This window comes from Netta rufina (assembly GCF_964035555.1).
Source record: "Netta rufina genome assembly, chromosome: 13".
In the NCBI taxonomy this organism is placed as follows: Eukaryota; Metazoa; Chordata; class Aves; order Anseriformes; family Anatidae; genus Netta; species Netta rufina.
Window position 1 is genome coordinate 11,881,862 of NC_140136.1, and position 16,778 is coordinate 11,898,639.

Below are 16,778 nucleotides of genomic sequence, written 5' to 3' on the forward strand. Positions count from 1 at the left end.
CTGGAGCCCTTCAGATGGATTTATATTTATATTTATATTAAAAAATGCTTTTACATTTCTCCCGTCTTTCTGCTGTGCCCTTCCAGAGCCCCGTTGGTCTCAGGGTGGCTTTGCGCCGTCCCCGTGGCTGTGCTGGGACCCCACAGGACCCTGACGGCCTCAGCACAGGGCACACCCAGGTGGCACGAGGGATTCCCACTGCCCTGCTGTCCCCCGGAGGGACGTTAAGGGCTTTGCTGGGATTTTGGCTTCCCAGTGGAGCCAGGCTGTCGTGTAATTCATCTGGCTTCTTGCTTGCGGGATCCCGAATGCTCGGCCAAGCTTTGGGCTGGGGTGCCACCAAGGTGCCCCTGTGCCCCAGCCCACACCAGCGGCATCATGCAGTTTGCTGCAAATATTCCCGTTTTCCATCTTTTATTCTAGTCCTGCTATGTTTGGTCCTATTAATCATCGTGATCGATGACTAATGATCATGAAGGAAATGGGGGATTGTAGGGAAAAGAGTCTTTTTTTTTAATTTATTTTTATTTATTTATTTTTTTAATGAGCTTATAAAGGTGGAGAACCTGGGAACTGACCCCCTATCCAGGTCCCAGGTGGGACTTGCTGAAGTCAGGCCAAGGTGATGCACTGCCATGCAACTTGGCCGTGTCAGCCCCGGCCGCACGGCTTGCTCTGTGCTGTTGTTCCCATCCCTGCTGCTGTTACGCTGCAAAATTCGGTTTCTCTTCTAGAAAACCCATCGTGGCAAAGCAGCTCCCAGCGTGGTGAGGCGACCTCCCTGCTCCCAAGGGAATGTGCAGCTCCCCCCACCTGAAGGGACGCTGAAATCCCAAGGGGGCCTGCCCCTGTGGCACAGACAACTGCCCGCAGCGCCAGCCTCTGGGTCTGGCCGTAGCAGTGGCACGTGAGAAACCATCCTTTGGCCACCAGGGTCCTCAGGCTGGCATGAGTGCCACGGCCTAATGCAAAACATCCTAGCCTCTGTGTTTTTTTTTTCTTTTTTGGCACATTTTGTAGCACTGTGTTTTGTCTATGGGACTGCAAAGGCTCCCGCAATCAGCCTTGGTGTTGTCCTGGAAGCTTTTGCACCCTGGCCTGTATCTGAACATCTCCCTGAGGCGTTCAGCTCTTGCTGTCCTTACCGAGCCAGGGAAAACGCTGTCCCAATTCACTGCAGAAGCCAGAAAATCTCTTCCTGCTGGGCCTGCTGTCTTGGCAGAGGTTTGTTGCAGCAGTGGTAGACCCAGCCTTGGTCACCGCTGGCAGCTGTCAGTGGAGCATCTGCTGGGTATAAAGCTTTTTTGGGGATAGAGCCGGTGTTTCCAGTTAACACGGGCCTGGCATAACCTGCTATTTAATTCATTAGCCAGCCTGGAGCTGGCTGAGGGGGCACAAAGCGCCGCACGGCGAGGATGCTGAGCCTGGGGGCAGAACGCTTCCCCAGCCCTCCTCGCATGGCAGCTGCCGCTCCTCGTGTTTAACGCTGGCGCCGGGGGGATAATCTGCCTATTCTTCCATTTCCAATTTCTGACAATCCTGTGTTTAAGGCTGAATTAGTGCTGGATCGCTGCAGGATGGCTAAGAGGATAAACGCTGGCCGGGAGGGTGCCCGCTGCCCCAGCAGCACCTCCGAAGGGGTGGCTGGAGGTGGCCAGGAGCCGGAGGGCCAGCGGGTGATGCTCGCCCGCACTGCTGCTGCTGTGGTGCCCCTGCCATGCAGCAAGACGCCCAGCCCCGGCCACACCAGGAGCTGGTGGGTGGGTGTCTGGGAGCCCTTCTGCACATGGAAACTCATCCCGTACCTCAGACTGTGTCACTGCCTGTGTCCTGCACCTTAAATATGTCACCACATGCGTTCCCTACAACGGGCCACGAACCACACGTGGTCCACACCCTTGAATATGTGTCCTGCTCCCTGGGATGTGTCATGACCACGTGTGCCTCGCACACCAAAATGTCGCCACGCATCCTGCAGGCTCTGAGGCATGAGCGTGGAGGACTTCATCCTGTCCTGGGAGCAACACAAACGTCCCAGCAGAGCCACGTTTATCAACTCTTTCGCCTTTCTCTGCTCTCTAGCTTTGGAGGAGGGTCGTGGCACAAGGCAGTGTCTGTCCCTAGGTTGGGTTCAGGGGGTTGTGGCAAAGGCAGACGTCAGTCCTGTTGCAGGGAGGGACACAGCCTCCTTCCTGCCCCTTTCCTGCACCCAGCAGCTGGCTCACTGCACGCTGGCCTGCCTCTTGCTGTCCTTAAAGCAACTGCACAAGCTGAGACCGTGCTGGTAAGGTTTATTCCAGGCTGGTTCTGGGGAAAGCACTGCTTAGGCATTAAAAAAAAATACATTAATTTTTTTCCCTGAAAGGATTTGCTCCCTAAAATGCAGCCAGAGGAGTAACTGACTCCTTCAGCAGAGCTCACGTGGTGTGGCTGGCTGGTCCCCAGCGCCATGTCCCCATCCACTCCGTCCTGCCAGTTATTTTTTCCTTTAAATCCCAAACGCAGCTCAAAGGTTTCCCCACAGGTGGGTGCTCACAGCGGCGCCACAGCCACTGGTGCTCACCGGTGGGGCTGGACGGGCACCTTTGAGCACCCGGCATGTCGCGAAAACCCATTGCTCCGGTTATGAAACTCCAGCGACCTACTTTACACTCCCCGCTTTTGTTCTTAATTCCCAGATATGGCTGCTCTCCAGATTTTGCCCATCAAGGCAAATTAATTGGAGTAGATCCTAATTTGCTCTCTGCTATTCTTTGGGCAGAAGATTAAATGCTTGGCAGACATTATCTCCCTCTCTCTTTTCTAAGAGACAAACCTGAATTATTAAAAAAAAAAAAAGGGGATAAGGGAAGGCAGAGTTAGGTTGAGTTGATGCACAAATTCACTTTTTGTAATCGCAGAAGGGACTGGAGAGGCTCCCACATCCCTGGGCAGCTGGAACCAGATGGTGACACTATTCTGGGCAGCCGTGTGACCACGGCAGTGCACGTGGCATGGTGACACGAGGGCCAATGTGCTGGCCATGCTGCTCACCGCCTCCACCACACTGTGGTTTGATCTTCCTTTCCTTCACCCAAGGAAATTCCTGCCAGTGAAGGTGAGGGCTGCAAGGAGATGGTGTGACACCTTCTCCCATGCTTTGACACTTCCCAAGTGCTCTCCATACTCCAGCCGGGCTCAGGGCTGATAGAGAGCAGAGGACACTGTGTCATAGGGCTGGCCTCTGTCCGAGGCCGTGTGGGGATTTCTGCCCAGCCAAATGTCGAACTTTCCATAGGAACACAAAACGGCAATCCCAATCCCCGTGGATCGGCTGCAGCGGGAACAGCTGAGCCAGAGTCACCTCTGCAGCAGGGCCACGCTCGGCCCCCAGCCTGGCACCCCCTCTGCACTCGGCTTTGGGGCTTTATTTCTCCACAGAGGCATATGGGAAGTTGGATTTCCTTTTCTAAGCAGATTTAATTGAACATCCTCCTGCTCCGACCTCTGCTCGGCCTTGCTGGGACAACCTTGAGCTCCCTACCATGCGGGTTTGGGAACAAGCTGTCACCTGGCTTCATGTCCATTGAGGCTGAGCCCAGTGCACTCCCCTGGTGGTCTTTGCATGGCAAAGAAGGACCTCGCCGTGAGCCCTGCACCCTTCACTTTGTCCCTCCGCAGCCTGAGGAGTGGAAGAGGCATGCTGGTTCCCGGGAGGGAGCAGCCAGGCCCCTACAGGGCCACCTCTGCTCCTGCTGCTTTGCAGAGATCCCTGCAGCCTATTTTGTGATTCTGTTTTATATGTAGGGTTTTCTGAAGAGGCAGGTGAGGAGGAGCAGGGTGAAGCTTGGCAAAGCGGTGCACCCAGATCTTGTTGGGGTGGGAGGCTACAGAGCCTCCCCGGCACCTGGAGCCCCAGCTGCGTTTGCCATGGGCATGAAACTTTGCTGGCTGTAGCTGGAGAAATGGCTCTGGATTGAATAACAGCTGTCGTGGCTAAATTGTCCTCTGTGAGTCTTCATCTATTAGGAAGAACTTCTTTACCGAAAGGGTTGTGAGGCATTGGGATGGGCTGCCCAGGGAAGTGGTGGAGTCACCATCCCTGGAGGTCTTTAAAAGACGTTTAGATGTAGAGCTCAGTGATATGGGTTAGAGGAGGACTGGTTAGTGTTAGGTCAGAGGTTGGACTCAGTGATCTTGGAGGTCTCTTCCAACCTGGATGAATCTGTGATTCTGTGATCTCAAAATGAATCCCAAAGCCGTGCCTTGGTCATGTTGGCCTTGGTCTGTTCTCCTCTGAACAGGTGCAGAAAGACAGCCAGCAGTCAGAGGTGGTTCGTCCTACAGCAGTCTCCTGGTATTTGAAGGAAGTTTTCTGTCTAGTTCTGAACCCAAACTTACAATGTTGTAACCAATTTATCCCTGGATGGATGTCCTCCATAACCAGTCTTCTCGTTGGCTTCTGCTGCGAGTTGTGGGTCCTTCCTGGCCTTGTCCCTGGGTGGTTTTCAGGGTGGACATGCTGGCTTGTGGATGTCTGGTGCAACGTTCTCTTGGCTCTGGTGGGCCTCCATGGCATAAATAATACAAGAAAGAGATGCTCCGATTGGAGTTCTCAGAAATCTGAGGTTCTGGCATAGGATTTCAATACGTGTTGGCTCTCTGCACTGACAATTAGCAGCAGCGACGGAGAGCTACAACTGCCTGGACTGACGTTCTCATGAGCCAGCCGTGAGGATAACAGACAACACAGAGCCCTGAGGGAACGCAATGCTCGGTGAGGTTATCGCTGCCAGGGCTGCTCTGCGGGGAGGACACACAGCGCCCCTGAGGAGCTGCCTAAAATGGGGGGGGGCGTGAAGAGGGGCTGCTTGACAGCCAAGTGAACACTGCTTGCATACAGGGCACGGGCTGGCCGTGCCACGGGGCTGCTTGGTGCAACAACACAGGGCGTGGAGACCCCACAACCACCACAGCGGGAGTCCCAAACCCCTCACAGTGCCCCCACAGGGGCGGCCATGCCTCGCCCTCACCCCCAGGCTCGCCCCCCCCCACAACGCCGCCACCTCCCGGAGGCCGCCGGCAGGGGGCGCTGCAGGCACCACCCCCCCCTCCCTCCCCTCCCAGCCACGGGCGTGCGCGGCGCGCGGCGCTGACGTCGGGAGGCGGGGCCGGGCCGGGGCCGAGCGGCCTGAGGTGAGTGCGGGGCCCGCAGCGGGACCCCGCGGGGAGGGGAGGGGGCCGCGCACCGGGACCCTCGCTCCGTGCCCGGCCCCCGGGGCTCCGCCGACGGCCTGAGGGGCTCCGGGAGGGAGCCTCGGTTGCTCGGGACGTCCCCCCGCAGCCCCCCGGGGTTCCCCGGTCGCTGCCTGCCCGCCCTCCGCCGGGTGTCGGGGGTTGGCGCACGGCGTTTGGCTCCGCTCGGTAGCGCTGTGTGAGGCGTGACCCGGGGGTGGTGTAAATATTAAATATATTCGTGGTGGCAGGACGCTAATCCGAGTAAACAGCCAGCTGTCGGTGAATCCAAGTCTTAATTAAGCGTTCTGTGAAGTTAATTGCGCTGTGGTGCAGCCGTGCTCGTGTCTGCCCTTGGTACAGCCCGTAGGTTCCACAAGAAGTTGCCGTGTTCACGTCTGATTTTAAAAATAAAATCCTAACTAAATCCATATTTCCTTTCCAGACTCAATGTGGAGCCTGAGCTTCTTCCTGAGGCCCTGCTAAAACACCTCCTGCCCCACGCGCAGCCCTCCTGCTGTTGGTGCTGAGTGGTTCCTTGGGGAGGCGGTGGATGAGTGAAGACACGCTTGGTGCTGGTAAGCTGGACCCACACATCTCGAGGCACACAGCTCTGCTATAGTCCTCTGCAAATGCTGAGGCACCACGCTGAGCCAAAGAGTAGGAACTTAAACTTAAAACTGCTCAGCTAATTGCCAGAATGCATGCAGGCAGTTTCTCCACCTCCAGACTGTTTTAATCAGGATCTAAAGTAAAGACTTGCTGGAGCGCAGCTGATTTGGCTCTGTTGGAATACAGTGTGGGGAGCAGGACCTCTCTTTGCTCCAATCTGGAACAGCTGGTGGCAATTCCACTTCCTTATCACAGCTAGATGCAGCTCGGTAGGGAAGCATAGAAGTGCAGCTTGGTCTCTGAAGATGCAAAAGAAAGCAAAACTGAGTCAGGATGCTTCCTAATGTCGGAGCCCACCTGATTTCTTAGGGCTTGGAGAATGAAGCTAAAAGCTTGCTCTGGTTAAACAAGATCTGTTTTTTTTTTTTTTCTTTTTTTCTTTTTCTCCTCCAAGAGGTGCAGTAAATTAATTGGTAAAATGCATCTTAAAAGCAGCCTGCCTCTGTCTCCATATTCCTTGCCTTCTGCGCAGTTTCATTGATCCCTAAGAGCTAAGTCGTGAGAGATTCAAAACACCAGTACGACTTACAATATAAAGAAAATGTCAGGAGGGTTTGTTGAATGAACAAGCTGCTGAGATTATGGAGCTTCTAATGAGAAATCTCAAAACTAAAAGATTTGGGACATTGGGTGTCTTACAAAGTTTATCAGATTGAACAAAGCTAAGGAAAGCACTCAGCTTGTTCCTTGACCTTTGTTCAGCAGCTGGGGCTGGATGAGGTGACCTGCAGAGGTCTCTTCCAATCTCAGCTGTTCTGTGATTCAGTGCTCAGCTGGGAGACAGCTTTAGACAAACTGTGCTTAATGAAAAAGGGAAGCTATGGAATTGCCATGGACATCTGTTCTGACCAGGACTGTTTTTTTATAGCCACCATCATGTGGTGAAAGTGGCAAAGCATTGTGCGTGCTCTGTAGTGAAGTGTGGTGTAAATTCCCAGCTCTTAGTTCGTGGTAGCATGGCTCTGTTGAGACACGAACCGCTTGCATTTTTTCTTGTTTGAAACTTGACTGCCTTGATTCCTGTTTATCTGTGGTGTTTTTCTTGTCCTTTTTGTAAGGTTCGGATGTGGGAGTTGCTGCAGATGTGGTTGCTGCTGATGCTGCCCTGGGAAAATGCCTTGACAGGGAATTAACACCCTTCAGTGATGGGCTGTGGGACAAGCAAGGTTCTTCCCGAGCCCCCCAAAGATGTGCAGCTAGACCTGGTTAAAAAAATAGAACCTTACACAGGCCACAATGACATATACAAGCACTTCATCAAAGATGACTGTGGGGCTGTCATCAAAGCTGGCTCTCCCTCGCCTCCGCGTCATGCTAACCCGTATCCCGGTACCCACCTGCCTCCCCACGTGGACCAGCCCGAACCCCGCAAGAACAAAGTGGCTAAATACCGTGCCAAATTTGACCCCAGAGTGACGGCCAAGTACGACATTAAAGCCCTGATTGGAAGAGGAAGCTTTAGCCGCGTTGTACGGGTGGAGCACAAGGCTACCAAGCAGCCCTACGCCATCAAGATGATCGAGACCAAATACCGGGAGGGGAGGGAGGTGTGCGAGTCGGAGCTCAGCGTGCTGCGGCGGGTGCGGCACACCAACATAATCCAGCTGATAGAGGTGTTTGAGACCCAGGACCGCGTTTACATGGTGATGGAGCTGGCGACTGGGGGAGAACTGTTCGACCGGATCATTGCCAAAGGCTCCTTCACGGAGAGGGATGCCACGCGTGTGCTGCAGATGGTGCTGGACGGCGTGAGGTACCTGCATACGCTGGGTATCACCCACCGGGACTTGAAGCCCGAGAATCTGCTCTACTACCATCCCGGGACGGATTCCAAAATCATGATTACGGACTTTGGACTGGCAAGCGCTCGGAAGAAGGGCGATGACTGCCTGATGAAAACCACCTGCGGGACCCCGGAGTACATTGCTCCGGAGATCCTGGTCAGGAAGCCGTACACTAACTCGGTGGACATGTGGGCGCTGGGCGTGATCTCCTACATCCTCCTGAGCGGCACCATGCCCTTTGAAGATGACAACCGCACCCGCTTGTACCGGCAGATCCTGAAAGGAAAATACAGTTACTCGGGCGAGGTGAGTGGGGCAGGGTTTAAGGTGAGAGGAAGTCGAACAAGAAGCGCTCTGCACGTGGGTCTGTGTGATTTCCAGGAGCTGGCTGGTTTGTGCAGGGCGGTAATGTGAGCAGCGTGAAAAAATTGTGATTCTGGCCTTTAAAATCCCTTTATGCTTTCTCTCTGCTTTCCAAAAGCGCTCCCATTGCAGCACAGCGAGCTTCTTGAGGAAAAGTGTTTCTAAAGAAGGAAGAGATCAGTTCCTGCAGAACAGAACTGAAGGGACTGACAGAACTTGTTGGTTTCTAGCTGGGATGCTATTGAAACTCATGCCAGGCTGAGTTTTTGAAATGTGCTATGTACGTACCTGGTTGGATTTCAGATACAGCTCCAAGTGTAGCCCGAAAAACACCTGTGCTGAAAGATGAGGCTATGGCAGACAAAGGGACACGTGCTCTTTAGGTCCTGAGGCATGAACCTCATGCCTTCAGTTGAATAACTGTCCAAAGATTTGCTTCTTCCCTCGTGGGACCTTTTTTAATCTGATTTTTGCTGTAGCTTAGAGGAGGGTAACTGCTGATCTTTGAGACAGGGAGATTATTCATGTTGTTCAGTGTATTGAGCTCCAAGGCCTTGTGTTGTGGCATAGAAAGGTCTCTGGTTGTTCACGTCTTCCCACAGGGTTTCTGATACTCTGTTTGTTTGGGCTCCTCTAAGCACCTGGCTAATGAGGTAGAGAGCAGCGTGCGGTCTCCCCGAGAGATTTCCCAAGTGTCAGTAGCTGATGTGGGGCTGGGTGGTGCACAGGTAACTTGGTGTTACTGTCTAATCTCTCCAGCCCTCAGTGCGTGTGCTTGTGGACGTGGAATTCTGTCACTCGGGTCGTTTTTCACTTGCTCTTCTTACCTTTCTGCAGAACTTTAGGCTAAGTTTATCATGATAATAGTAAGGAGAAGCCCAAGAGAGGTAATCTCACAGACAAGGACATAGGCAAAGCAGAGACATTTAATGCCTTCTTTGCCTCTGTCTTCAATGCTGATGATGGGCTTCAGGACCCCGGGTTTCCTGAGCTGGAGGACTGTGATGGTAGGAATAATAAACTCCCAGCCAACCCTGAAGGTGTGTGGGATTTGCTGCTCCACCTGGATCCCTACAAGTCCATGGGTCTGGATGGGATTCATCCCAGGGTGCCTAGAGAGCTGGCGGAGGTCATTATGGGACCTCTCGATTATTTTTCAATGGTCTTGGGAATCTGGAGAGGTCCCTGTTGACTGGAAGCTGGCAAATGTACCAATTTTCAAGAAGGGAAGAAAGAAGAACCTGGTAACTACAGGCCTGTCAGTCTCATGTCAGTGCCTGGTAAAATTAGGGAGAAGGTTATCCTGGGAGTTACTGAGACACAGCTGGGGGACAGTGCAGTCACAGGTCACAGCCAGCGTGGGTTCATGAGGGGTAGGTCCTGTTTGACTAACTTGATTACCTTTTATGATAAGATCACCCATCTCTTTGATTAAGGAAAACTAACTGATGTGATCTTTTTGGATTTCGGTAAAGCTTTTGAGACAGTTTCCCATAGGATCCTACTGGACCAAATGCCCAGCATACAGCTAAACAAAAACATCATCCAATGGGTGAGCAATTGGCTGACGGGCAGGGCTCAAAGGCTTGTGGTTAATGGGGCCACATCAGGCTGGAGTCACATAAGCAAGGGACAGGATAGTCTTGACCTGCAATAAATTGTGCTGCTGATACCGGTTGTTGAGGTTAAAAACAGAACTGAGACATGATGCAAGACTGAGTAAGTTTATCCACAACAAACATCAACCAATTTATCACGTGGTCTCTCGAAGTGGTCCCGTGGGGAAAAAAGGCAATCTGAATAGTCCATGAATGATGGTGAGCTCTGAAGGTGCTGCTTGGTCTTCAGAAGAAATGCTTTTGGTTAAATGCTTCCAAACATTATCTTGTTTCTTGTATTCAAAAGCCAACTAATACTGGATTTAGTGTTACTACTGCACGTGTCCCTGCTGTGCCATCTGCATTGTGCACCTGCCTGTGAGTGTTGGTGTGTGTGGCTCCTGCTGGGAAAAATGCAGAACTGGAAGACCTACAGGAAGGGCAGCATGAATAAATAAAAGTATTCCCTTTAAAGAATGAGTGAACAGAGTAGGGCTCTTCATCCAAAAAAGTGCTTGAGGGGGGTGTGTGTATATGTCCTGGGGTAACTTCGTCTGATGTCCTCTAGTCCTTGTGCCAGAGCTGAATCCTTCTGAGAGTTTTTGACTTCCTTGTGTCTAGGGCCACTGGATTCGTGTAGGTTGCAGAAGCGAAGGCAGCGCAGTGAACAAGCACTAACCAGGCTGTGTGCATCTTGAAACTGCCAGTGCACAAGCCTGAAGCATTTTACTCCTTATCCCTCCATAAACGACAGTTTACAAGGCTGTTGTGGAGGCTGTGTGTGATGTGGATGGTTGTTTTGGGAAGCTTTTAGACGTTTTACTGCTTTGGAGTAAGGTACGTGTCAGCCAACAGCCTGTATCACTTGCCCAGATGCTTTCTGCTCTCCCAGCGCCTGGAAAATGGATGCTTTAATTTACTGCTGTAATTAAGCCTGTGCCCCTGAATTGCAGACAGGTTTGACTGTAGCTGCACGTTGGCAGGAGATGCACTAACAGGCTGCCCAGTTTACGCGTAAATTCTAGGTGGAAACAAAGTGAGCCAGAGATGTAGAGGTGGCTGGCGTCTTTCCTGCACCTTGCCAGCTTTCTTAGTCATTTTCTGGGCTTTTAAATGCTTCCAAATGTCTGACGTTCACAGAAAATTGGTCTTTTTTTGTGTCCCACTGGAAGAAGTGGGAAGATGTCAGAAGTGGGCCCGCTGATACATTTGTCAGATTAATGGAAACAGCAGGAGCCGCGAGTTCTGGTTTATTTGGAACAAGGCTGGGCAGAAAGCTTGGCTGTGTTGCAGAAGCATCTTGGATAGATTCAGAAGGAGAGGTTTCACGGAAACAACTGTTGTTTTTTTTTCTTTTTTCTTTCTGTAACACAAACTTTGAAGATGTGAAATGGAAAAGGAAGCTTCAAAAGAAGCTGCAAAGCAATGTGCGGGGAGCTGACAGCCTGAGCTGTGCGGCTCAGACAAGTTTCGGTAGCAAAGGACTTGGGAGAGGGAGCTGAATTCCCGAGGGTGCTGCTGCAGTCACGCTGCAACGGTGGCAGGAGCCTGAGAATCGGCCCCAAGTCCCATTTCTTAAAGATCTGGCCTTAAAACCTGGCCAGGACAAAGCTGTATTGAGAGAGGAATAAAAGCCACCGCGCATGCTGACCTGAGAAGTAGCTCCATTTTCTGGAAAAACAAGCGAGCTCGTGTCCAGCTAATGTAGCTGCTTTGGCTGGGACCTACTTAGCACCGCTCTCCTGTTCCTGGAGCGTGAGCTGTGTTTCAAGAGGCTGTTAGCAGATCAATAGCAGAGGTCTCCCATAATAGCTTATTCAGGTAGCGCTGACATCACTGCCCTGATTATCTCCTGCGTCTCCTGTGCTTTCTGAACTGCTCGGTGTAATGGGCAGGGTGAGGATGAAGAACAGCTGCCTTTGTAACGTGGCGTGCTTTTCTGGGCATCTCTGAGCAAGAGTTACGTGCCTTGAAGTAGTCTGCTACAACATCATTTTCTTTCCCTTGTTTTATTACAGCTCACTAAAAAAAAATCGGTGATATTTTAATTGAAGCTGTGAGGATAAAAGAAATTTCTGGGGATCTTTCTGTAGTTTAAAGTTGTCTGAGAAATGAAGCTGGGATTCCATTCACAGTTTCCTTTTGAATTGGAGAGGGTGGAAATGAACATCAGACCATCATTACCCTGCTAAGACAGGCTCGTTCTGATTCTGGTTCAAAGCTTTTCCTTCTACTGAATACCGATATTTTTATGTTGCTTAACACACCTGGGAAATTTGCTGGAAGAAGTGGAATATAACGTGTTACGGATGAATTGGGAAACCAAGCCAGAGTCTGATTGTTCTGGTTTTGGTATCTGATCTTGGCAGGTCACTTCTCCTCCTCTGTTTTTCTATTGATAAAACAGGATCAGCTTTTTGCAGTTGTTCACTGCTGGTGGGTGCTGGTGCAGGAACATCTCTTAATGAACAACTCCCTGGAGAGGAGAAGCACAAACCTGAAACATGTGGTCAGTGTGTCATGGTGAAAGAAAACTGGAGGTGTAGGGATTTGTGTCCTTCTGCCCAAAAGCGATCGGGGCCAAGCTTGCTAATGAAGCAGCACAGTTGCTGATGGAACAGAGTTCATTCAGGCAGTAAAAACGAGGGCTGTGCGCCTCCCGGGTGCAGGTGCTGCAGACCTCAGTAGTTGGCCTGAGTTCAACGAGCACCTGGATGAATTCGTGGAAGACAAATCAATGGAGAGATGCGCATTAAAAAAATGCAAGTATAAAGAGGTCACTAACACACAAGTTTCTGAGGCTTGAGGGTTTGGAGGGGGGCAGTGTTTAATTGCAGCACGGTGCTTGTTTTCTTCAGCCAGCTGCAGAGGGAGGGCTGAGGTTGGAGACACCAGACTGCAGTAGTTAATGTTTGATCTGTGCTCTTGCATTCTTAACTTTCAGTTTTAGTAGAGCTGCTGGTCATTCCTTCTCTCAGCCTGGAGCTTTGTCCTCTCCCAAGAGCTGCTGAGCTCGGAGGTGTTCTGTGTGGTGTGCTGGGACACTCAGTCATCCTGTCTGACGTGAGCAGAGCAGGTACCGTGCATTTTGTAGGGTCTGGGCTCCTGGTTTGCAGGCAGTGCTGCTTCTACCACGCTTCAGAATCAGATCAGTCCTGAGTCCCACCAACTCCCACGGGCTAATTTAACTTGTATGATACTCCTTTGGTAAGGCTAGAGATGTAAAACGTACGGAGGGAAAACATTTCCTGTTAAATAGAAATGTTCCTGAACCCTTTAATTATGACCCAGTGCTATAGTTCCTCTTATGTGGGTGAAAAAGCAGGCAGTGTATACAGGCTGATTGGTGATGAAAAGCGTTTTGCAGATGACAGAGTTGGTTCAACTTCCCTTTCTCCTGCAGAACTGTTTTTATTTTTTTTTTCCTTGGGAGAAATGAGTCTGTATTGACATTATGCATCTATAAAGGAAAATGTGGTGTGAATTGTGTGCTGCTTGTGACTCTTGCCCCTCTCTGTTTGGTGACTCATTCGGGTCTGAAGTAGGAACACAAAACCCATCTCCTCGTTCTGCCTGCCTGGCTTGCCCCCTGCTGCCCTCGCTGTGATTTCTCCTTTCTTTGACAGCTTCCCTCGCTGCATATTTTTGCTGTTTAGGTTTTTGTTTATTTTCCCTGTGCCCTCAGCAGGCTGGGTCAGCTCTAAGATGCAGTCTTCCAAAACTATCCCTGCTGCTTCCAGTGCTGGGTGTGAAAGGGCTCTAGGAATTTTGGGGGCAGCTGCTGAAGCCCCGTGTTTAAGCAGCTCTTCCTGCTCCCATGAGTGTGTGGTGCCTTTCCTCTTTGGGGTTGTTTTTTGGAAAAGTGAACTCTTCGGAGAGTTGCCTTTACTTTCTGCAGTCAAGGATGAGCAGTTTTTGTTGATCATCGTCGTACGTCAGCAGTTACATCATGCTGATGGTATTTTAGGTAAAAGGACCACAGAACTGAGGATGATTTTTTACCAGCAAAATGGTTTTTAACAAGAGGAGGGGCTGTAGCGTAGCCTGCACTTGTCATTAAGGCTGAGGTGGTGTAGCCATGACTTCATGTGGTCAAAATACTCGAGTTACAGTTGGTTTCTTAGGGGGCATCCTTCCTCTGACTGTCCCTAACGTCCTTTGGTGGCAATCTGTTTGATAAAGCGTGCTGTTTTTTCTCTGCTGTCACCGCTGTTCGTGACAAACGCCTCCCCCTCTGCATTGGAGAGACTCTTTGGACATCAGTATTCAAATAAGTGATGCCTTCAAATTAGTGCCCTAGAGCTGTGAATGGCTCAGACAGCAGGTGAGCTCCTCCTTTACCATCCTTGAGGCTCCTGTGTATGTCTGAGCCCTCTGTAAGCTCCGAGGGGCAGCTGGACACCCTCAGGTGCTTGTTCAGGGTCTGCCTGGTTGTTGGAGCTGGGATTGAGTTCTTGGTGTCTTGAGTTGGTTCGTGTTTTAACAACGTGTTGAGTGCCAGTGAAATTATTCTTGATTTTTCTTGATTCAAGAAAGGTTCTTGAAAGATTCTTCTGAATCTTTCTTGATTCAGAATAATTAAAGCTACATAGGATCAAATTCTCAACTCCTGGACTGTGTTAAGCTCTCCTGATGAATGGAAGCTACCCGTTCACATTGATACCTCTTTTTTGAGAGTCTTGAAAGCAGCCTGCTGACGTCTTCCCCCTCCATCTGCTGCTGATGGCTTGTGAGTCATAGTGATGGCATGGGTTTAAATCGCTGTGCTCTGCAGGTAAGAAATGCTTCCCCGGCTTCCAGCTTGCTCTGCCTGGTCTGTGTGTTGGTGGGCAGCCTTGGAGAGCTGCTGGACCTGGAAGTTACATACATCTGAGGCTACAAATGATTTGGAGAGGAGAAAGCTCAGACTCTTACAGAAAAATATGGTGCTCATCTTCCTGCTATGTTGCAGTACGCAAAATCTGGGAAGATCTCTGTTCCACAGGAGATTCGTAACTTGGTAGTGGTGACGTGGGTTCGTGGAGGTGATGTGTATTGATTCTGGATTGAACCACGAAAGCATATTTGTCATCAGGAGACAGTACCCACCAGTACCCACCTCATTTGGGTGCTACTGTTGTACTGCTTGCTGTTGCCTTCAAGCTGGTTGTTCTTGTAGGTCTGAGTATTTAAGGCTTGCTCATTCTTCATTTTGAAACCAGCCTTTTCTGTCTACCTACCCAGCAGACCCTCTGGCCAGGTTCTTGTTTTGAGTCTGAACCTTTTGCAGCATCCCTTTCTTTTGAGTTGCCAGGCCTGTTCTTGCTCTATTCTCACACGTTTAGAACTCCATTCACATTTTTAAGTTTTTTCCTTGTCTGTATCCACACGCTTTTTTCACTTTTTTTTCTTCTCTTTATCTGGGTTACCGTCACTTTCCAGCTAGGCTCCTTTGCACCCTAGTTTCACCCGGTCTATGGCTGCTTGTTTGGTAGCGAGGACCATCATGCTGAAAGGGCACGCTGTGTTCTGTTGGTCTGTCCCTGAAGTGCCTGGCAATTTCCTAGGAAAATAAATGAGGGTGCAGTCTTGTTCATATACATGAGTTTCAGGTATTTGTAACACAGGCAAGTAAAGTAACTAAAATGCACATAAAATCATTGCGTACTTACAGGATTTTTATGTTGCAGTGATGTCACTGCAAAAGTTTCCTGCCCCAGTTTTGTGTGAAACGTGCTTTTCCTTGCAGCCAGTCAGAATTCACCTGCTTGCAGCTTGGCAGTCACTGCTTGCCCTTTCACTGAGCATCCGAGATCCCTGGTGTGCTGTCATCCTCTGGAACTGCCCCGACGGTTCTGGCAGATGCAGCCAGATCCCAGCCTGCTTTTCCAGCCATCTGAGGTCATTCTGCCCTCCTGTGTATCAGCAGCTCCTCCAAATCCTGCACAAAAGCAACAGAGGCACATACAAAAAATGTTAATAGTACCAAGATATGCAGCACAAATATCTTAGGAGCAGAACCAAATGCTAGATTTATTGTGCAGAATTTTTATGTGTGTAGCATTTCATTTTTCTGTTCAAGAGCATTCAGCATCTTAATGATCGTCTGCCCTTGATGGAGTCAAAAGTGCCCAGTTAAATGTAGGCACCGAGTAAACTCTGCAGGTGTTGCTATGGATGGAAGAATGCAGTGTATTGCACAATACCCACGTTACCTTAGCAAAAGATGAGTGGAAGAGTGTGGTGTCCCTGTAATAACTAACTCGGTTCACCTAAGTGAAGGCAAGAAGTGCTCTCTCCCAGAATAGTTTCCCGTGTCTGCAGCTGACATCAGAAACAGCGAGCGTGAAGAGCGCTGGCAGTGCATTAGCAAACAGAGCCTGTGCTGATAGCATCTACCTGACAGATAGCAAGGTAAGAACAAAAAGCCATTTCAACGCAGCTGATGACTTCGATGCAACACCAAGTGTGTTGGGAAATCTGTGGAGTACTTCCAAAGTATTCTTGTAACTGACTGCACTCTGGAGGCTGGTTAAAAGATGGTAGAGGGCTTGTAAACCCCCCAGATCCCTAGAGGCACATGATGGAGGAGTCAGCTAACAGTCTTGTCAACTTTTAAGATTCATGTCCTGCATTTATTGAGCTTTCTGAGAGCATGGCGGTAGAGCTTGAACGCAGGCTTTTTCTGGCACAGTCTAGAGCTGGTTGCAGTTATCACCTGTCCCTCTCCAAAGGAACTGACCAGTATTTGTTTTATGAGGATGACGGCTGGATTTTTCTAACAAGTGACAAACTGGCAGAAAGCCTCAGTGGCAGAGATCCATAACAAAAAAAGAAAAAACAAAACCCTTTATTTTGCATACTTGTATTTTAATGCAGAAACTAATTTCCTGTGGGAGAAGATAAAATTATAGTTGTATATCATGGAAAACATCTCTCCACAATCTTTGTTGCCTTGTGCGAGAGTTCAGCCAGGACAGGATAAACATCCTTAAATCCGGGGTGTGGCTATTTAAAGAATGGTAAATTTTGCATTAATGCTGCAGAACGTGTGACCTCTGTCTGGCTACCAGGCCTGCAACTGCACGTGCATTTTTGCACTTCTGGTCACTTAGATCTGAGTTACTTACATGCACCTGTGCAATTAAAAAGGAATTTAGCCTTTTTG

General features: G+C 50.1%; 1 protein-coding gene across 1 annotated transcript in view; it reads left to right on the forward strand.

The window, feature by feature from the left end:
• Positions 1–5,143: 5,143 nt before the first annotated feature.
• Positions 5,144–16,778, forward strand: part of PSKH1 (protein serine kinase H1) — a 31,612-nt gene continuing 19,977 nt past the window's right edge. The window contains exons 1-3 of the mRNA XM_084294485.1: positions 5,144–5,175; positions 5,660–5,792; positions 6,945–7,976. Coding sequence (XP_084150611.1) covers positions 7,032–7,976 — 945 coding nt within the window. The 5' untranslated portion in view covers positions 5,144–5,175; positions 5,660–5,792; positions 6,945–7,031. The remainder of the gene's footprint in view (positions 5,176–5,659; positions 5,793–6,944; positions 7,977–16,778) is intronic.